The 22,673-nt window shown below is 33.6% G+C and overlaps 1 protein-coding gene across 10 annotated transcripts in view; it reads right to left on the bottom strand.

The window, feature by feature from the left end:
- MYO9A (myosin IXA) overlaps positions 1-22,673 on the bottom strand; it is a 280,827-nt gene that overhangs the window by 201,826 nt on the left and 56,328 nt on the right. For 9 of the 10 annotated variants that reach the window (XM_032342543.1, XM_032342540.1, XM_032342545.1 and 6 more), the window contains exons 3-7: positions 16,446-16,540; positions 11,275-11,337; positions 5,157-5,256; positions 3,626-3,682; positions 135-232 (exon numbers count right to left, since the gene is read on the bottom strand). In XM_032342543.1, coding sequence (XP_032198434.1) covers positions 135-232; positions 3,626-3,682; positions 5,157-5,256; positions 11,275-11,337; positions 16,446-16,540 — 413 coding nt within the window. The remainder of the gene's footprint in view (positions 1-134; positions 233-3,625; positions 3,683-5,156; positions 5,257-11,274; positions 11,338-16,445; positions 16,541-22,673) is intronic. The other variant, XM_032342547.1, reaches the window with a different exon arrangement.

The raw sequence follows: 22,673 nt of genomic DNA, 5'->3' as shown, positions 1-22,673 counted from the left end.
AGGAAGAAGGACGTATTAGATTTGGAATATTTGTTAGAAAATTCTTTCAAAGGACCAAGGAAGAGGAACTTGTGAAACACACATTGTGATTTTGTTCTCTACCAACGGTATAAGAATACAGTAAACAAACTCACTGTCTTCGTGTCTTGGGAAGAAATCCTACCATTTCCATGGCCAGCTGTAAGCGTTCAAAATCATGCCTCAAATCTTCACCCTCCACCGAGAAGCAATCCTGCTTATTTAAGAAAAACAGGGAAGAAATCAATATTACCTTTTGAAAAGTCAGGTAAGCCACTCAGAAATATAGTAATTCTAGGTAAATATACCTGCGTATAAAAATTAGAGCTGGTGAAATATTTGGAGAATTCTTGTTACAGGTATGCAAACTAAACACATACCTACCAAAATACCAGTAAGTTACTTTTTTCTCCCTTTCACAATCACCAAGTCAAGGTTCACAAAGTAACTTAAGATAAAGAGCTAACAATATTATAAAATATTCTGATACCAACTTTGACTTCGAGTGGTGCTCAAGAGTTCTGAAGATCCAAAGCACTTAAGAGAGCCCAATTTCACAAACAAATGTTATTTATTCAACAAATATTTAAATGCCTACACTTACCATGCAAGGCACTAGATGCTGAGATACAAAAATAAATTTTAGAAGAGGCAGTAATGTAGTTGAGAAATGGAGTCTAGATATATATAATATAAACATGTTTATCTCAATATTAGATATAATAAAAATAGTTCCTAATGAAATTATATAAAGAACATGATTATCAGTAAAAGAAAGTATATGTGAAAATTAACAATCTGCAAAAAACACACATTAGTTGGTAAAGATAGCTGTGAACTACCAAATACAATATTTTTAGAGTAACCTTTGCATTTCAGCTCCCAAAAAAGTCAAACACATATATAATCTTTATCTTTAAAATAACAAGTTTTTAAAGCCTTTTACTATATGTTCTCACAATCCCTTATAGGTACATTTTCAAAAACCTCCTCACATGTATAATTTTTTTAATGTCTGACTGTGGAATGTTGCATCAAGTACTCAATAAATGCATTAACTGTTATCTGTTTTATTCACTGCTGATCTCCAGCATCAAATCAGTGCCAAGAAGAAAGTAATATATAATCACTGAATTACTGAATAAGTACTGAATTAAATCAAACATTCCTTTTTGAGAAAGTATCATTTTTTTTTAAAACTATCAAGTATCTAGCATATAAACCTGCTTTTGACCCTGTAAGAATGAGTTAATGAGTAATGCAGATATATAGCATAAAATTAGATATTAAACCCAAGAAGATAATAATGTGTATGTATATATAATTATATATTCATTCAGTAGAAAAGAAAACAGGCTTAGAGGTTAAATAATTCACCTAATTGACAGGGATGGCAAAATGAAAATCTTTCCAGTTCTAAATCCTCTACCCTCTGTCAGGCAACACCAGTTGCTTGAGTTTATTTAATAGGATAACCTTAACAGGAATTAAATCAATATACAACAGGCAACAAGGAGTCCCTTGTTAAAAGCAATTTCCTCATCACAGTTCCCCTTGGAATCATCTGTACAATTCCATTATATATATATGATAATATAGGACAAATTACAGAACAGTACCTAACAATCCTCTCTTCTTATAATGCTAAGCCACACAAGTTCTCATCACTCAGAGGGGAAAAAAAGTTTAGTTTGCCCCCAAATATACTCTGAGGAGCTAAGAGAAAAAAACAAACCAAAAGATCCTCAGATTAACTGCTTGCTTTCATTAACTTGTGAGAAAAGGCAACAGAAATTATCCAAAGTTCAAACAATAACAGATTGAAAACACAGTGAATGAGAGGCTAATGAAAGATACAAAGGAAATAAAGGAATATGGCTACAAAATTCTTTAAGGAAAAGATGGATAATGATGATTTCGATGGTGGCAGCAGCTCTGGGAACATGTACTGTATACTTTACTAAATACTAAATACTCTATCAAGCTGTTTAGATGCATTGTCTAACGTAATTCTCACAAAAGTTAAAGACCATTTTTATCTCATCAAATAGATGGTGGAAACAAAAGAATTATGTGACCTACTCAGGTTCTCAAAAACTAGTAAGTGGATCAGCTAGTATTCAAGTCAGGTCTGTCTGCTTCAGACCCCAAACTCTGAAGCATGACTGAGACTGTCTAAATAACAGCAGATCAGTTCACAATGCCATGACAAGTTCTGTACAGGCAATCAAGTCTTACATTTGCCATATGAGTTTTACCAGTTTCCTACCTACTTCCCAATGAGACTCAGTCACTCGATGTTAACAGGTGAAAGATGGAAGCTTCTCAAGAACAGCAAAACAGTGTAAATTTTTTCTACTAAAATGTATCAGAATCTATAAATTTAAATCTCTAAAATTTTCCAAAGTGTTAAATCTGAAACCATAAATTACTTGATATATAATGAAAAGGTAATGCAATTAAACCTTGTATGAAGGAAAAAATTTAAGTCCATAATTTCTGATCCTTCTCAACTCTGAAACAGTCTAGTGTTGTAATTAGTGGAGTATGTAATCACACACAGTGAAAATTAAAGTCATAGTTATTTAAAGCAAGAACAAGAACATGTTTCCAGAAGGCATAATTAATAAATTAGTTCATTAGTTAATTTACAGATAGAGATGAATGCATGTTTTATGCCTTTACATCTGACCTCACTACAAAGGGAAGAAAAAACATTTTTTGTGTCCTTTGATTATAAACTTGTCCTTATAAAATATAAAAAGAAAGCTAAATTTACCTGTTCATTTTATATTAAATCATATATGCCCTTAAATCACTCAATTAAAACACAAAATAATCTTATTTATAGGAATTTAAATTCTTAATTTTTGGAAAATTATATAAAGACTAGAGCCTCTATTGCCACTAAAAAACTTTCAAAATGTACATGCATTCATCATGTGAGGAGACTGTTACTGTTAACTGACACAAAAACAGGAAGGCTATACCTTTTTTTACTGAATTTATTTTTTAATTTGACACACAGAGAGAGATAGTGAGAGAGAGAGAGAGAACAATCAGGGAAGAGGGAGAAGCAGGATCCCTGCTGAGCAAGGAGCCCCAAATGGGGCTCAGTCCCAGGATCATATCCTGAGCCAAAGGCAGTTGCTTAACTGACTGAGCCACCCAGGTGCCTCAAGGCTATACTTTTTTAAGATAAACATTACATACTATTTGTAACATGTGAGTAATAAAATCACTGAAAAAAAATACACCTCAAAAAAAAACCCTGTAGTTCATAAGAATCCATCAGGAATGCAATCAATTTACTGTCAAAATAAATATAGACTAAACATTAGCAACAAAAGAACAAATTTTTTAAAAAGTGAACTGACTGGTTTTTAATCCACAAACCATACACATACAAAGTCAGTTCAAAGAAATTAAACATTATTTTCTCTTCTTTCCTAGATTCATTATTTTCTCTTCTTTTCCTAGATTCTTCTTTCCTAGATTCAAAGAAAATCAGCTGATTTTCTTTCTAAGTCATGAGATAAGTACAAATGAGCAAGGTGAGTGAGGGTCCTTTAACAGGAACACAGAATATTTAGGTACTTGTACTGACCGGCTCAGAGTCATAGCAATAATCATCCCAGCTCTGTCTGAGGGGTTTCTTTGTTATCTGAAAGTAAGGCAGATTAGTTAGGTAGAAGTAATGGTTATCATTCTTCTCTAATCATCTCTTAGATGTAGTATAGCAGCACTGTGCTGCTACCCAAAGAGAGTTATTTTGTACAGCAGCATAAAACAAGAAACAACTAGGTAAACATTCAGATTCTGGGAGATCATATATTATTACAACCAATCCATATTTCCTGTTTTTCAGTGACTCTGAGATTTGTATTAACTGTTCAGTCTCATATTCTTTTAATACTGACCACTTTATGGCAAGAATATGTATGGTATGGCCACTGAGAACAAAAAAAAATATATCTGGAAGAAGAGTAATAAGCTCGGGACTATCAGCTCATTTATGAGCAATTATTAGTTTTTAAAAAGGAAATATTTAATCACCCAAATATCTCCAAAGCATTTAACAGGGAAAAGAAAAATCTCAGAAGCTAAATCAATGATTTTTTTAAATATACATAGTTTTATACAGTAGAAATGCCTAGTATTTTATCAAAAAGTGATATTTTTAAATAATTTTGAAATTGATATATAAATACAAAGTTTTATTAGTTCATATAAATATGTAGTTTTGAAATTAAGAAATACCAATTACATAGCATCCTCTATCTTGGGAAAACTCTTAAGATGCTACTTTCATAACCTTAAATACATACTACAGCCTTTGAACCATCATCAAAATGTCAATTTCCTTACAAAACCTTCATAAATATTTTTTAAGTTACCATAAAGGCATTTATCTCCATGAATATTACATCTTGCCTCAAATAACAAAAAAAAAAAAAACAAGAAAAGACAGTCTGTTATTTAAGTGATCTACCGTCATACCAATTCCATTAATATTGGTTCTAGAATTTTTATTAATGAGAAATAGTAAAATTGGAGAAACCACTATAATGAAAAACTGCAATTATCCCTTATTATGGAAATTTAGGAGTGAATTTTGAGTTTCACAGAAAGATATGATGAATTTCATTTGAACAGAATCATTTGCTAAATTATAAAAACAATCATACTCTAAGTTAGTATCACAATATCATGCAAAGAGGTATATGTATTAGACTTCAAAACATATAAAAGAGGTTTCAAGTAATCCCATGCAAAGGGGAAACATTAATTATTAGTAACACTGAACATGCTCTTGTCTTTAAAAGGTAAACCACTTTGGAAAGACCAATTCATTTTTCTAACAAGCAGGTACATATATAAACAGTTTATTTTTCTCTGAAAGAGTCTCACAAAAAGCAAAGGGTACACATATAACTAAACCCTTCCAACTCTTATGGTAAATAATAATTTTTTAAATTTGAGAAGCACATCACATAAATTTTTAGACTGCCTGTATGAAAATGCTAGTTAATATCCATTACTGGGTTTGGAGAACAAAGTATTACAAAAAAAACTTTTCTCAAGAAGTAAAATTTAATAATGCCCTACATTTCAAAATACATTTCATGAACTCTCACCTGATTGAGATAATGATATTCTTCTGGTCGTTTAAGATGGAATGCTAATCTTTCCTCTTCACTTGCTCCTGCCAGGAGGTAATAAAATACATGATAGTTCCTGTTGGAAACAAAGAGTATGGCTTTATAATGAACACAATCACCGGTTATCATTTAACAGAAAAAAGAACAAACATTAACTAGTAAAATGTTTCAATTTTGTTTCATTTTTCAATAAAAAAGTGGTAGTAAGTTCAATATTTTAGGTACTATAAAGTAAAATGATGTTTTGGATACTAAATTCAAAAGAGTGGGGTGAAAGCTGCTATATGGCAAAGTAAGACCTTTGAAAATTCTCTCCTCCATAAGACAAATTAGAAAACAGCAAACTTTTCAGAAACAACTTTTGTCAGAACTCTGAAAATTAACCAAAAGCTTATAGCAATCCAAGGAGTGTTTACATAAGAAAAACCGATCAATCTCAATTAAAAATGCAACCTTTGTTGCCTTTTAACTTGCTCCAATCCATCTTCTGTTCACCAAATCCAGGGTGGCCTTCAAAACCAATAGGTTACAATTATGATGAACACCAAAAGCCTGGCAGCCATCACAAGAGGGCAGAAGAGGGTTGGAGCTGGTTCAGAACGTCATTCCCTGAGAAACATCACTTGAATTATCTGGTGGTTCCCTGGAAGACGCCATGTTTAAAACTGTCTTTAATGACCTGACTCAGAGTTAAGCCAGTGTGAAAACCTTTTCCCCAGGGGAAGGTATGGAAAATTATTGGCAATTTTTTAATATGTCAGCTACATGAACCATAGATAAATGTTGGGGAAAGAGTAGGCTAATCAAAAAATTTAAAGGGAAATGCGATCTCCACACAGGGTTTTAAAAGCTCCCAATACATTCCTGGGAATCTAGAAGGTCATGTGGATGCATAAGGCTGTGCATGTGCCCAGGGCTTCACATCTTCTCAGCAAAGACCCAGAGAAGGTACTGAACTCTCATCTCTGGCTGATCTTGAAGTAACCATCCTTGAGGAAGCCCAGGCATTACTTAGTACACAAGATTTTTTTTTTTTAAAAGATTTTATTTATTTATTTATTTGACAAAGAGAGATCACAAGTAGGCAGAGAGGCTGGCGGGGGGGTGGGGGGAGCAGGTTCCCTGCTGAGCAGAAAGCCCGATGCGGGGCTCGAACCCAGGACCCCAGGATCATGACCTGAGCCAAAGGCAGAGGCTTTAACCCACTGAGCCACCCAGGCGCCCCAGTGCACAAGATTTTTAATCAACTATTTTAAGTATGTTCAAAGAACTAAAGCAAACCACATTTAAACAACTAAACTATGAGAATGATGTCTCATCAAAGAGACTATCGATAAACATATAGAACTTATTTAAAAATAATTAAAGAGGAATTAGAGAGTTGAAATACATAATAATTAAAATGAAAAACTATCTAGAGGCACTCAGTGACAGATATGAGTGGGCAGAAGAAGGCATCAGGGAACCTGAAGCCAGCTCTTGAAACGAGTCTGAAGAGAAAGAAAAATGAGGGCACCTAGGTGGCTCAGTGGGTTAAGCCTCTGCCTTCAGCTCAGGTCATGGTCTCAGGGTCTTGGTATGGAGTCCCGTGTTGGGCTCTCTGCTCAGCAGGAAGCCTGCTTCCCCTCTCTCTCTGCCTGCCTCTCTGCTTACTTGTGGTCTCCCTGTCAAATAAATAAAATCTTTTTTTAAAGAAAGAGAGAGAAAGAGAGAAAGAAAAATGAATGAAGAAAGCTGAACAGGCCTCAGGTATCTGTGGCACAAAAGGAGTCCCTAAAAGAGAGGAAAGGAGCAAAAAGAATATTTGAAAAAATAATGACCCAAAACTCCCCAAATCTGATGAAAAAACAACCTGCACATTCAAGAAACTCAACAAACTCCAAGGGAGAAAAATTAAAGAGATCAACACTTAGAAGACATGCCTTATCAAGGATTCCTAATAAAAGATTATCAGCTGGAATGTGAGAAACAAGACAGAGGATCATAGGGGAAGGGAGGGAAAATGAAACAAGATGAAACCAGAAGGGAAACAAACCACAAGAGACTCTTAATCTCGGGGAAAAAAAACTGAGGGTTGCTGGAGGGTGTGGGAGGGTGTGGGAGGGATAGGGTGGCTGGGTAAGGGACGTTGGGGAGGGTATGTGCTATGGTGAGTGCTGTGAATTGTGTAAGACTGATGACTCATAGAGCTGTACCCCTGAAACAAACAATACATTATATGTTAATTTTTTTAAACTGCACTGTGATTTAAAAAAAAATTATACACCCACCAAAGTCATCCTTCAAAAATAAAGGAGAAATTAGGATAGTCCCAGACACCAGACACCAACAAAAAACAATAACGACTAACTGTACTGATGGGTCTACTGTTATAGAGATGTAATTGATATGACTTTAGTACTACAAAAGAAGAGGAAAGGAACAGAACTACATAGGAGCAAAGTTACTTGTGTATTACCAAAATTAAGTTATTAATCCAAACAAGACTGCTAAAATATTAACTGAGATTGCCAAGGCAACAATTAAGGAAATAACTCAAGAAATATTTAATTAAAGAAATGCCCATGGTACACCAGAAAACATCTATTTATACAAAACAAGGCAGTAATAGAATAGAGGGACTAAAACATCATTAAAAAATACATAAAACAAATAGCAAGATAACATTCATAAATCCTATCTTAGCAATTAAATGAAGTATAAATGAGTCCCAAGGTAAGTAACTGGCAGAATGAATTAAGAAAATCCAACTACATGCTATCTACAGTAGACACACTATAGACTCAAAGATACAAATAGGTTGAAACTAAAAGGATGTAAAAAATACCATGCAGACATAACCAAAAGAAAACTAAAGTGTCTATACTAACAAAATAGACAAACAAAATAGACCAAAATTGTTGCTAGATGCAAAGGACATTTTATAATGACAAAAGGGCCAATTCATCAGAAAGATAAAACAATTCTAAATGTAAATGCATATAAAAGCAGAGTCTCAAAATACATAAAACAAAAACTGAAAGAACTGAAGAAAGAAAAAAAATTCAACAATAGCACTGAGATATTTCAACACTTACTTTCAATAATGAAAAGAACCGTAACAAGATAAAAGATCAATAAGGAAAAAGAGAACTTGAAAAATACTAAAAACCAACTACACCTAAAACACATCTACAGAATACTCCATCTAACAGCAGGATACATATTTTCTCAACACTGGAAAATGAAACAATCTCCGGATTAAAAAATGTTAAACTCTACGACAACTGAAATCATACAAACTATATTCTCTGATGATCTTACAATGAAATCAGAAGTACAGAAATTTCCAAAATGCACAAATACATGGAAATTCAAAAACACACTCCTAAATAAAAATGGGTTCTAAGAAGAAATCACAAAGGAAATAAGAAAATAGATAAATAAAAACCAAACCACAACTTGCCAAAATATGGGAACCATTAAAGACTTAAAACAGGTCTTTAGAGCTACAAACCCACAGTAAAACAGAAGGAACTCGTAGCTAACCATTCACCTTAAGAAACTAAAAAATTTTTTTAAATTTTAAAAAAGAGCAAACTAAACCCAAAGCAAACAAAAGTGATAAGCATGAGAAGAGAAATAAAATAGGGAACAGTAAGTAAATAAAGAAAAATCAACCAAAACTTGGTCCTTTTAAAAGATCAACAAAATTAACTCATTCTTATCTAAACTGACAAAAAAGGTGGGGGAGATTGCTATGGTCTGAATTTGTAACCCTCAAAGTCCTATGTTGAAATCCTAACCTCAAAGGTAATGATATTAGGAGGTGGGGGCCTTTGGAGGTTTATTAGATCATGACAGTGGAGTCCTCATGAATGGGATTAGTGATTTTATAAAAGAGATTCCACAGAGTTCCCTAACCCATTCCACCATAAGAGGACCAAGCAAGAAGGTATGAGTTATGAACCAGGAAGAGCTCTAATCAGAATGCAACCATACTGGCACCTTGATCTTGGACTTCCCAACCTCCAGAACTGTGAGAAATAAATTTCTGTTGTTTTTAAACTACCTAGACTGAGGTATTTTGTTATAGCAGCCCAAAGATAGGAGTAGACCTCAAATTCAGGAACAAAAGAGGGAACATTATTACCTGTCAGAAATAAAAACTGTTTTAAGGGAATACTATAAACAATTTTTTCTCCAACAAATTAGATGACCTAGATGAAAAAATTCCCAGAATGATAAAAAATGCCAAACCTGGCTAAAGAAGAAACAGAAAATCTACAGAGACGTATAATAACTAAAGTGTTTGGATTAGTAATCAAAATTTGCCACAAATAAAAACCCAGAACAAGATGGCTTCACTAGCAAATTCTAGCAAACATTTAAAAAGAATCCTTCCCAAACTTTTCCATCTCATTCTATGAGCCAGTATTATCCTAATACCAAGACCAAACAAAGACATCAGGAGGGAAAAACAAAACAGAACACCTTGTAGCAATATCCCCTATGAATACAGACACAAAAAATCCTCAACAAAATACTAGCAACCCACATTTAGCAACACACCATTAAATATGACACATCCATTCAGAAACAGAATCCAGCAAAACAGACAATCAGTTTTTAAGTTCTGAATCTTCACCTGTGATTCTCTGAAATCATGCTATATCTCTACCACTCCATTAAAATGTGTTGGAAGAAGTTACTAATAACCTTTCCCACTACTCCATTAAAACGTGTTGGAAGAAGTTACTAACAACCTTCTAATAGCAGTATCTGTTAACTCTACAAAACTTTATGAAGTTACTTCCTTTCTAAAACTCTCTTACCTTCATTAAAAAAAGAAGAAAAAACCTCTAATTTAGATTTCCTCATATGCTAGCCACAAAAAAAAAAAAAAAAAAAAAAAAAAAAAAGAACAGGAAAGTCTTGAGTTCTAGTCCTAACCTGGTCATATTCATTAGATAATGTTACCTATCAGTTACTGAATATAATTATGTATAAGGGCCATAACAAGCACTTTATAAATGTTATTTCTCTAGACAACTCTAAGTTTTCTATCTGTAAAATGGGAATAAATATCAAAGAAGCAGAAAAGTTAAATGAGATGCCAAAGCCATATTCAAGATTTGAATGTAGGTCTCTTTAACTTCAAACTCTGGCTCTTAATTTTTCTCATTGCAGCATGAAGGAAATCATTTATCTCTCTGACACTTGGGGGGTTTTCCCCCCGACATTAGGTTTCTTAATCTGTAGGAAGTTACTTATATAATCTCTGAAGTCCTGTATACCTCATTATAATATAATGAAAGTAAGTGTGTTATTAAAAATTTTCTCAAATTAGAAACAGAATAACAAGGCATGGGAAAAAGTCTGAAGACACAGTGCTCACGAAAAGCAGTCAGATAAAGACCTGAGTCATGTTTTCTGTTCGGACAGTTTGTCTAGAATTTAGAAAGGTTAACAGTTCCACATGCAGGCATGCCTCAGGGATCTTGTGGGTTCAGTTCCAGACTACTACAACAAAGCAAATCTCAAAGTAACATGAGGCAAACAATTTTCTCGGTTTCCCAGTGCAGGTAAGTTACGTCTACACCACACCTTAGTCTCTTATGTGTGCAATAGCATTATGTCTAAAAAACAACATACACATCTTAATTTAAAAAGCACAGTATTGCTAAAAACTACTAACCATCATCTGAGCTTTCAGCCAGTTATAATTGCGGACCACAGATCACGATAACAAATATAATAATAATATAAAAGTTTGAAATATTGCAAGAATTACCAAAATATGACAGACAGATATAAAGTGATCAAAGACTGCTGGAAAATGTGCCAAAGACTTGCTCAACACAAACCAATTTGTTAAAAAAAACGCAGTATCTGTGCAGTGCAATAAAACACGGTATGTTTGTACTTATTAAAAAAACCTTCTAGCAGCCTCTGAAAAAGTACAATGTTCTGCTCATGACAGAAATAGCAATTATATGAAAAGCAATGCATGGTGTTAAGCTGAATTAAAGGTCATAATATACAAACATCCTAAAAGTTGATCTGATTAATAAAAATGTTAACTTGATCTAATTATACTAAGAAAAATATGTACCGTTCATTATGCTCTTGATAAACGAGTCTGGACTTCTCCAGTAGATATTTTTCAACATAGGCACTAGAAGAAAAATAAAATTGGTTGATATAAATAATAAAGCTTAAGGTAGGTAAATATTTTTCCAGAGAAGACGCAAAAGTATAAAGAATACCACCCAGATCATTTTAGTACACTTGCAATGACAATTGTGTTATAAATGCTGTTAGTGTTATCTATGTTAAATTTATAAACTTGTTTCTTGGGGGGGCTTTCAAAATAAATTCAGAAGTTCAAAACATGGCACACAAGACCCATCCATGGCATAGGCTTTACTTTCTTTCCAGGCTCATATGCCACTACACATTTTTTCAGATATTATACTTTGGCCAGGTGACTAAATAGGCTCAAAGACATACTTTCTTAACATATTTATGCTACCGCCACATTCTGGAATCTATTTATCATTTATTATTTACTGATTTATTCAATAACTTTTCATTAATTGGGCACTGTGCTAAGCACTGTTCAAATATGGAAATAAGTGATACACTATTCTCAAGGGGCTTACAGACTAGTAAAGGAAATATGTAAACAAGGGGCTATCATACTGAGTTGATATAGGATTTATTATAGAGCAATAATCAAAAATTATGGCTATATCAAGAGAGACAGGTAAGATTCAATCCAAGAAGGAAAACATTATATAAGGAACAATTCCCAGAAAGGTGAGTACACAGCACATAGTAAACATTCACAAAATCTATTTGGTGACTGACTGAGTAAATGAATTTGAAGTCTGAAAGACTGACCAGAAGAAGACCAGGAGAACTGCTTTATGGGAAGGCATAAAAGAAAGAGGGTATTTAACCTCAGGGAAGATAATTACTCAACTTGGCTAGAGAATGAGATACACAAGTGCACTAGAAGAAGAAGGACCAATATACTATGTGACAGAAAAATGGATTTTATACTGAAAGTAATGAGGAACTAAAATATATTTCTGTTATGTCATTCTCTTTATCCAGCCTTTACCTCTTCAAGTCTCCAAATACCTCTTACCCAAATTGAATCAATCAGTTAAACTCCAAAAAGGGGGATCTTACAGTCTGAAATTTAAAAGCTTTACACTACTGAAACCAAATAACACAGCACAAACCTCTGTGGAGTCAAAATCTGACTTTTGAGCTTCTATTCCCATCAGTTCCCTCCTCTTGCACGCTCAGTATTTTAGTCACTTGCAAATACAGGTTATTCCCTCAAGCATGCCATTCACTCCTGGCTGCACTGTCTGTGCTCTTCCTTCCACTTCTAATTCTACAGGCTATACTCTCTATCCAACAGGCTCCATTCATAAAATGAACCTCAAATATGCCCTTTTTGCAAACTCATTACTACTACTACTACTATTACCAGTAATTAAAACGCATCACTTCCTCCAAGTCACCACCATCACCAATAGTCTAGACTACTCAAACAGGTTCTTATCTGTCTAAAATGGGAGACATAAACTAATATGTTAAATTCTTTTGAGTATAGTTGACACATGTCACATTACGTTTCAGGTGTTCAGGTATATAACACATTGATTCAATAAGTTTACAAATTATACTATGCTCACCATACCCTAGTAAAATATCATTGATACATGGTGCCTTTTAATCCCATGACTTACTTATTCCATAACTGGAGCCTGTATATCCACTCCCCTTCACTCATTTTGCCCATTCTACCACCTTCCTTCCCTCTGCAACCATCAATTTGTTCTATGTATTTATAGGTCTATTTTTGCTTTTTGTTTATTCATTTGTATTTTAGGTTCTACATAGTACATTAAATTCTTATACCCACTCTGCATAGCAAGTATTACAGCCTATTTCACAAGTATAGAAACTGATACTCATAGATATTAAGATCATGCAGCTATTAAACAGCAGAACTATGATTTGAAGCCAGGTCTATTTTAACTACAAAGGCTCCCTCTTTCAACTATATCAATATGCTCCTAGACATTTCTCCTTCCTCCTAATTCTTGAGCTATACTGCTAAGAGAGTTATTTACCCTAAAATAAGATCTACTCATGTTATTCTTCTACTTTCACTTGCTACTCATACTAAAGTACATAAGGATAAACTGGTATTACGTCTACCTGGGATAGTCTCTTTTTATTTAATTTTATTTTTTAAAAGATTTTATTTATTTATTTGACAGAGAGACAGAGAGAGAGGTAAAACAGGCAGGGGGAGTGAGAGAAGGAACAGCAGGCCTCCCACAGATGCTAGATCCCAGAACCCTGGCATGACCTGAGTCAAAGGCAGCCACTTAACCACTGAGCCACCCAGGCGCCCTGGTTTCTTTTCAATGCATCAGCATAGAAAAAGAAAAAACAGATAAAGCAAATATGGCAAAATGTGATAATTGTTGAATCTAAATGGGCATTCCTTCTATTCTCTTTACTTCTGTGTGTGTTCGACTTTTTTTATAATAAGATCTTTAAAATCTACTTCCCAATAAAAAGGATAAATTAGATACATTAGAGGTTTATTCACAATCTGAAGTCAACTGAGCACCATGTCCGTAATCTGAAGCCACTGAACTTACCTCCTCTCAAGTACACCAAGCTCTTATGATTCCAATCACCTGCTAATGACAATCCCTCAAATGATAAAGTGATTTCCTACTTTTTCTGCTTAGCAATTTTTCAAGACCCAAGATAAAAATCATATACTGTTTTCTGTGAACTTCTCCAAACACATGTTTCTATCACTATACTTCTCATTTACTATAATCCTCTTATGTAAACATATCTTCCCCAAAAGACTATGAGAACTTTAATGGCAGAGAACATGTGTTCATTTTTTTGTCCTCAACACTTAGCACAGTGCCTGGTACTCCATAAATGTTTGCCTAGTAAATGATAAAAAGATGAAAATGTTTAATATATATTTGCTAAGTTAAAAATATTCAATATGAAAATTTTTTTAGTATGTGTATGTTGACTTAATAATCAAGATGAAGATTTCTTAAAAAAAAAAAAAAGATTTCTGCTCATCACTATTGTAAGAGAACCTTTAACCTTTTCAGATAAACGCTTAACATCTAAGAGCAAGAATTTCATTCATAAAATAGGAAAATAAATATCTGCCATTCCTAACTCATGAAACTGTCTTAAGAATCAGTGAATATATGTAATGGTACATTGTAAGTTACAAAGCAACATATACAACTGAACCTATTATCAACATTTCTTGTATCACAATCAAATACTAGAAAAGTACAACTTGACTATGTGGCTGCATCCCATTTTTATTAGTAAAAGTTCCAGTTATACCTTTGGAAACATGGTTTTCAAATCAGAAAGGAAATGAGCTATGAAACTCGCCACTAAAGTACTTATCCTTCTTGTTTTGTGTTTCGCAGGGTTTGGGGGTGGGTAGAATACACATAGTTTTGGTCAAAATTTTTAAATTAAAAGCAGAAGTGAAAAGCATAATTAAAATGGCATAAAAAGAAAAATACTAACCAATCTCATTTATTGATATGGATGCAAAGAAACATAAATAAAAACTAGGAAACAGAATATAACAACCAATTTATATGTGCGTGCATAAATATATGTACATATATGTATGTGTGTGTGTAAATTGTATCTTTGTATGACCAAGTCGGATTGCTTTCCCAGGAACACAAAATGATTCTGTTATAGGAAAATAATAACACTGACAGATCTCAGAATGAAGATCATGCTGATTGTCACAGATGCTCAAAATGCATTTGATAAAATGCAATATCATTCTGTTACTCAAAAAACCACTCACAGAAAATTTAAATCAATGTTGAACTCATTAATGTGACAAAAAGCCCTAAAATCAGTATTTTACTTTGTGGAGAAAAGTAAAGTCATTCACATAAAGGTCGGAAACAATACTATTTGGAATCAGACGAGAAAGAAAATAATTAAAGACAGAAGAACAGAAAAAAATATCTATTTTTGCAAATATACCAAGAAAAGGTCAAGGAAACAGTAGTAAAACTAATGTAAACAATAAAACAATTCAGTAAGAATAACAAGATACAGCTTAATATAAAAATTAATAACTTTCATATATGTAAACAACTAGAAGATATAATGCTAGAGAAAATCACATTTTTAATAACAGTAAAACACTGAAATAAGATGCCTGGGAATAAATTCAGTAAGAAATACAAAAAATTTAAAAGCATTTCTAAATAGCACAAAGATGTCAATTATCCCCAAATTAATATATACATTTAACATTAACCCAATAAAATCAAGCCATGAAAGGCATGGAGGAAACTTTAATACATGGTGCTAAGGCAAAGAATCCAAACTGTAAAGACTATATATTATATGGTTCCAACTACAGGACATTCTGGAAAAGGCAAAACTGGGGTATTATAAAAAGGTTAAGTGGTTGCCAAGGGTTACTGGGTAAGAAGGGGTGAAAAGGCAAACCACAGAGGATTTTAGAGCAGTAAAAGTACTCTACATGATACCGTAATGGTAAATACATGTCTTTATACAATTGTCAAAGCCCGAAGAACATATCACACAAATGGAACACAACAATGCAAGATGTTATTAATAGGGGAGGCTGAGGGTTAGGGTGAAGAAGTATATGGGAACGCACTGTACTTTCTACCCATTTTTGTTGTGACACTAAAATGGTTTTAAAAATAAAGTCTATTAGATATTTAAAAGTTAGAAAGAATATTGCTGGAAAAAAACAGAAGTACTCTATTTACAGACTGTTTAAGAAATGTTATTGTAACAAAATTAAATTTTTTTAATAGAACATCATCATATAGGAAAATGTGGCTCTGATTCCTGTGGGGAGTCAAATTATATGCCCAACTTATACTCAGAAGCAATTTTGAAAAATGAATGTATGCATAATACAGAAGAAAAAAGCAAATGCAGCAAACTGTTAACAATTAGCAAATCTAAGTTACAGATATATGTGTTACACTATACTTTGAACTTTTTTCAGGCTTCAATTTTCCAAAAAAAAAAAGAAAAGAAAAAAAAGAAAAACAGTTTAGAGGAAAAAAATTGAATACAGACACCAATGTCAGTCTTCTCATTAAACAGCAAACGAACAACCAATGGATTATGAAGAGAAAATGGTGAAAATATAAACATACTCCAAAGCCTGCTACTGCTACTTACCCAAGTACGGTGCCAGTTTCTTGGTAATTTACTTGAATAAATTTGCCAAAACGACTTGAATTGTTATTATGAGCTGTCTTTGCATTTCCAAAGGCCTGTCAAAATAAACAGTTCTCATTAATTTCATTTTTAAAAATGGAAAATCTTGCTTAGGTTGGCTCAAATGTAATTCTCTTTAACTTGAGGCTCATATGGTTCAGGAAAAGTAAAAGAGAACAACTAATAGTTGAAATAAAACCAAGCAGAAAGTACTTTATGCTTTTCATTAAAATAAATCTTTATTTTGAAAACTTAACACTCCTTAAAATTAATTTAACTTTTACCTTTGAGAGCCAAAAACTTTCTTAATATATTTCTGTATTTTTAAAATCTTAAAATTAAATAAATAGGAGCTAGAAACAGAAAAATTACATCATAATAATTGCAATTTTAATAGTATAAATGAAATAAAATCTCACTACAGTGTAATATATCACTTTATCACATCAACTTAAAACAAAGCTACAGTATATTTTAAAAAGAATTAAAAATATATAAGCTGCCTAAATTGTAACCAAAGTATACACAATGCAATGAATACTACCCAGCAATAAAGATAAACTGGTTCATACATCAATATTGATGAGTATCAAAACATTATGACATGTGGAAGAAACCAGACTCAAGAGTACATACTGTACTATGATATTCTAGAAAAGACAAAACAACAGTAACAGAAAGAAGATCAGAGTTGTTTGGGAATGGGATGAAGCTGGGAGAAGTATAAAAAGGCACAAAGAGTAATAAAAATATTCTATAGCTTCACCATATGATGGTGGCTATAAAAGTGTATATACATTTATCAAAAATCATTGAACTATAAATCTTAAATGGCTATATTTTATTTTAAGTTATATATCCCAATAAAGTTTCTTAAAATTAAAATTTTCAAAAATCATCCCCTGTTGAACTACATATGCAACAATCTGAATGAATTTCCAAGATAAAATGTTAAATGAGAGAAACTAGTCTCAAAACTTAACTTACTATACGATTCCACTTCTGTGACATTTTGGGGAAAAAAAAAAACACGCAATGGAAAACAGACCAGTAGTTCCCACAAATCAGTATGGGAGAGAAGTAAGAGGAAATGAAGATAAAGTAGTATGAAGGAGTTTCAAATGAAGTAGTGGAACTTTTCTGTATTTAGACTGTAGAGAGATGGTTACCCAAATTAATGTTTTAAAATTCATAAATTTTACTGAAATTTTAATTCTATTTAAATTTAACTCTTTTAAGAACTTAAATATTGCCTTAAAAAAAGTAAATCATTAAAAAATTAAGGCCAAAAAAAGACAATTTCTGATACATAAATCTGAAAATTTTCATAAGTCAGCCCATACTAAAAGGAACATTGAAGAAAGTCCTTCAGGCAGAAGGATCATACTAAAATATGGATCAGCATACAGAATGGAGAACAGCAAAAATGGCGACTACAAAAGTAAATAGATACTTAAATCTCTTGAATAGATCATTGAAATTGAGGTCAGAGAAAATTATAAAGATCTCTGAAAATCCTCTTCTTCATGAGAGAAATAAAACAAAAAACTATCTAAATAGACTTTTTGACAACTCTAGAAATTTATTAAAAGCTTACAATAATCCTTTGTAGAGGAACAATTAATGAAGGAAAACAGCTGAATCTCAGTAAGAAAAACAGGCATTGTGGCATTTTAACTTATCCATTACCTAGGGAGATCCCTCTCCCCAGCTCCATGCTGAAGAGAAATGTAATCTGTAATTATACTCTGTTTAAAAGGCAGCCTAGAAGCCACTGAAGAAACAGAACAGGGTTACAGCCTAAGCCCTGTCTCACAGGTAACTGTCAGAATTTTATATGGCATTTTCCTGGAAAACCTCACTCAAAGGATTATCTTTACCTGACTGGACTTGAAGCTCACTCAAAAAAGACAACCTTTTCACCATGTATGTTTGTTAAAAACAATCAGAGGCAATTGTTTAAATACTGAAACTGCCTAAGGTAGCAATAAGATAATGAGGCAAAAAATGAGGCAACCAAACAACTTAAAAGAAAAAGTTAGTGAATGACCTATACAAAAGGGGCATTTAAAGATCTGAAATCGGAACGCTTGGGTGGCTTAGTCAGTTAAGAATCAGGATCCTGGGATCAAGCCCCCTGTCACTCTCCCTGCTCAGCAAGGGGTCTGCTTCTCCCTCTGGCTTGTGCTCTCTCTCTCAAATAAACAAATAAATAAATAAAATCTTTAAAAAATAAAGAAAGAAAGAAATGAAATATTCTAGGGAATGTAAAAAGTGTTGTACTGGTGCAGGACTGTGCACATATCCAGAAATATACACATGCTCAGTAAAGAGGTGAGATCTCTGATTTGATATTTAAGTTCTATGTAAACAGGAAGTAAAAGGTAAGGCAGATTTGACAATTACCTGGTTAAATGTTGACAAGCATCCAAGAAGCACACAGAACTTCACAGAAGAAACTGGGAGCCTAACTGCTTCCTGACATTTAAAAAAAAATCCTTGTCCAATTATCTGACCACTAAGCTAAATGAAGAAAGAATGTAAAGGCCGCACAGGAAAAAGAACAGAATTCACAAACTTATTCCAGAGAAGTCATGGTACAACCAAATCCTGGGAGGAGGGAAAAACCTCATTCTCAGAACTGCCACGCTGCATTAATAAAAATGCCCACTTTTCACCAAAACATTGTAAGACATGCAAAGAGGAAAAAGCATAGACCAGGAAAATTTTATAAAAAGCAATAAGCAGTGTGCGCCTGGGTGGCTCAGTGGGTTAAGCCTCTGCCTTTGGCTCAGGTCATGATCTCAGGGTCCTGCAATCGAGTCCCAAATCGGGCTCTCAGCTTGGCGGGGAGCCTGCTTCCTCCTCTCTCTCTCTGCCTGCCTCTCTGCCCACCTGTGATCTCTCTCTGCCAAATTGATAAATAAATTTAAAAAAAAAAAAAGCAATAAATAGAAACTTCCCTGGCAAAACCCAGATGTTGGACCTACAAAACCAAAACTTTGCATCAGCTATTTTAAATATTTTCAAACAACTAAAGGAAAGTATGAAAATATACCTTAACAATAGAGTATATCAGTGAAGGGGTAGAAATTATAAAAATTTCATTATTGAAAAATATATTAATTAAAATGAAAAATTCATTGGAGGGGCTTTCATAGAGACATAGCAAGTGGATACAGTGAAACATAAACTGAATATTTCAACAATGAAAGGCCCAATACTTCCCAAATTTCATGAAAAACAATAATCTACATATCCACCAACCTTCACAAACTCCAAGCATCCAAAACTAAAAAAAGATCTGCACCTAGACAAATAATGATCAAATAGCTAAAAGAGAAAGAATAGTTCTTATATAATCACAGGGTCCTGGGATGGAGCCCTGCATCAGGATCTCTCCTCAGCAATGTGCTCTCCCTCTCAAATAAATAAAAATCGTAAAAAAAAGAATAGTTCTTATAAGCAGTAAAAGAGATGCAACACATACCATATAAAAGTTCCTCAATAAGCATAACACCTAATTTCTCCAAATAAAACATTAAGAATTAAAAACAGTAGAGTTATATATTCAAATCACTGAGAAAAGCCTGTCAACCAAGAATTCTGTGTCCAGTAAAACTATCTTTTAAAATTAAAGGAGAAAATAAGACATTTAAATGAACAAAAATTGAAAGAATACATTCAGCAGATAGGCCTTATGAAAAACACTAAATGAAGTAATTCAAGCTAAAAACACACATGATAATGAAGCAAAGCTATATGAAGAGATAAAGAACACAAGCAAAGATAAATGTAATGTAAATACAAAACAGTACAAATATTTTGTAACCTTTTTCCTCCTACCTGACCTGAAAGACAATTCCATAAAACAATAAAAAGAAACCTATGTGTATGGATATAACAATGTAGAAAAATAATTTGAAAATTATTTATATGCAAATAAAAGCACAAAGGAGGGGGAAAGGAATAGAGCTATACAGAAGAAAGTTTCTGCATATTATTGAAATTAAGTTGGTAGTAATCCAATGTTATTCCAATGTTAATTGGAATGCTCAGGAATACCACTAAAAAAAATAACCAAAAAACCTAAAAAGAGAGACAACAACAAAACTAAAATGGCATGCTAGAAAACATCTCCGTGACATAATAGAAAGTAGTAATGGAAGAGTACAGGATATAAAAAAACAAATGGCAGGGCACCTAGGTAGCCCAGTTGGTTGAGCATCTGACTGTTGATTTCGGCTCAAGTCATAACCTCAGGGTTGTGAGATCAACCCCACATCAGGCTCCATGCTGGGGGAAAGCCTGCATAAGATTCCCTCTCTCCCAAAACTGAGAGCTTTTCCGCTAAGGTCAGGAACATGGCAGGAATGTCCACTATCACCACCACTATTCCACATAGTACTAGAAGTCTTATCCTCAGCAATCAGACAACAAAAAGAAATTAAAGGCATCCAAACTGACAAGGAAGAAGTCAACTATCACTCTATACAGATGATATGATACTATATATGGAAAACCCAAAGACTCCAGTCCAAATCTCCTAGAACTTGTACAGGAATTCAGTAAAGTGTCAGGATATAAAATCAATGTACAGAAATCAATTGCATTTCTTTACACCAACAACAAGACAGAGAAATTAAGGAGATAATCCCATTTACAATTGCACCCAAAACCATAAAATACCTAGGAATAAACCTAACCATAGAGGAAAAGAATCTATACTCAATAAACTATAAAGAACTCATGAAAGAAATTGAGGAAGACACAAAGAAATGGAAAAATGTTCCATGCTCATGGATTGGAAGAACAAATATTGTGAAAATGTCTATACTACCTAAAGCAATCTACACATTTAATGCAATCCCTACCAAAATCCCATCCATTTTTTTCTAAGAAATGGAACAAATAATCCTAAAATTTAGATAGAACCAGAAAAGACCTCAAATAGCCAGAGAAATATTGAAGAAGAAAGCCAAAGTTGGTGACATCACAATTCCAGACTTCAAGCTCCATTACAAAGCTATAATCATCAAGACAGTATGGTACTAGCACAAAACCAGACACATAGATCAATGGAACAGAATAGAGAGCCCAGAAATAGACCCTCAACTCTATGGTCAACTAATCTTCAACAAAGCAAGAAAGAATATCCAAAGGAAAAAAGGCAGTCTCTTCAACAAATGGTGTTGGGAAAATTGGACAGCCACATGCAGAAGAATAAAATTGGACCATTTCCTTACACCACACACGAAAATAAGACTCAAAATGGATGAAGGACCTCAATGAGAGAAAGGAATTCATCAAAATCCTTGAGGAACACACAGGCAGCAACTTCTTCCTAGGAACATCGCCAAAAGCAAGGGAAGCAAGGGCAAAAATGAACTATTGGGACTTCAAGATCAAAAGCTTTTGCACAACAAAAAAAAACAGTTAACAAAACCAAAAGACAACTGACAGAATGGGAGAAGATATTTGCAAACGACATATCAGATAAAGGGCTAGTACCCAAAATCTATAAAGAGCTTATCAAACTCAATGCCCAAAGAACAAATAATCCAATCAAGAAATGGGCAGAGGACACCAACAGACATTTCTGCAAAGAAGACATCCCAATGGCCAACAGACACATGAAAAAGTGCTCCACACCACTCAGTATCAGGGAAATACAAATCAAAACCACAATGAGTTACCACCCCTCACACCAGTCAGAATGGCTAAAATTAACAAGTCAGGAAATGACAGATGCTGGCGAGGATGTGGAGAAAGGGGAACCCTCGTACACTGTTGGTGGGAATGCAAGTTGGTGCAACCACTCTGGAAAACAGCATGGAGGTTCCTCAAGAAGTTGAAAATAGAGCTACCTTACAACACAGCAACTGCACTACTGGGTATTTACCTTAAAGATATAAACGTAGTGATCCGAAGGGGCACGTGCACCCGAATGCTTAGAGCAAAAATGTCCACAATAGCTAAACTATGGAAAGAACCTAGTTGTCCATCAACAGATGAATGGATAAAGAAGATGTGGTGTATATATATACAAAGGAATACTATGCAGCCATCAAAAGAAATGAAATCTTGCCATTTGCGACGACGTGGATGGAACTAGAGGGTATTATGCTGAGTGAAATAAGTCAGTTGGAGAAAGACAACTATCATATGATATGATCTCCCTGATATGAG

This window comes from Mustela erminea, chromosome 5 (genome assembly GCF_009829155.1).
Source record: "Mustela erminea isolate mMusErm1 chromosome 5, mMusErm1.Pri, whole genome shotgun sequence".
NCBI classification, from domain to species: domain Eukaryota; kingdom Metazoa; phylum Chordata; class Mammalia; order Carnivora; family Mustelidae; genus Mustela; species Mustela erminea.
The sequence above is the reverse complement of the archived record's forward strand: the minus strand, read 5'-3'. Positions and strand labels throughout refer to the sequence as shown.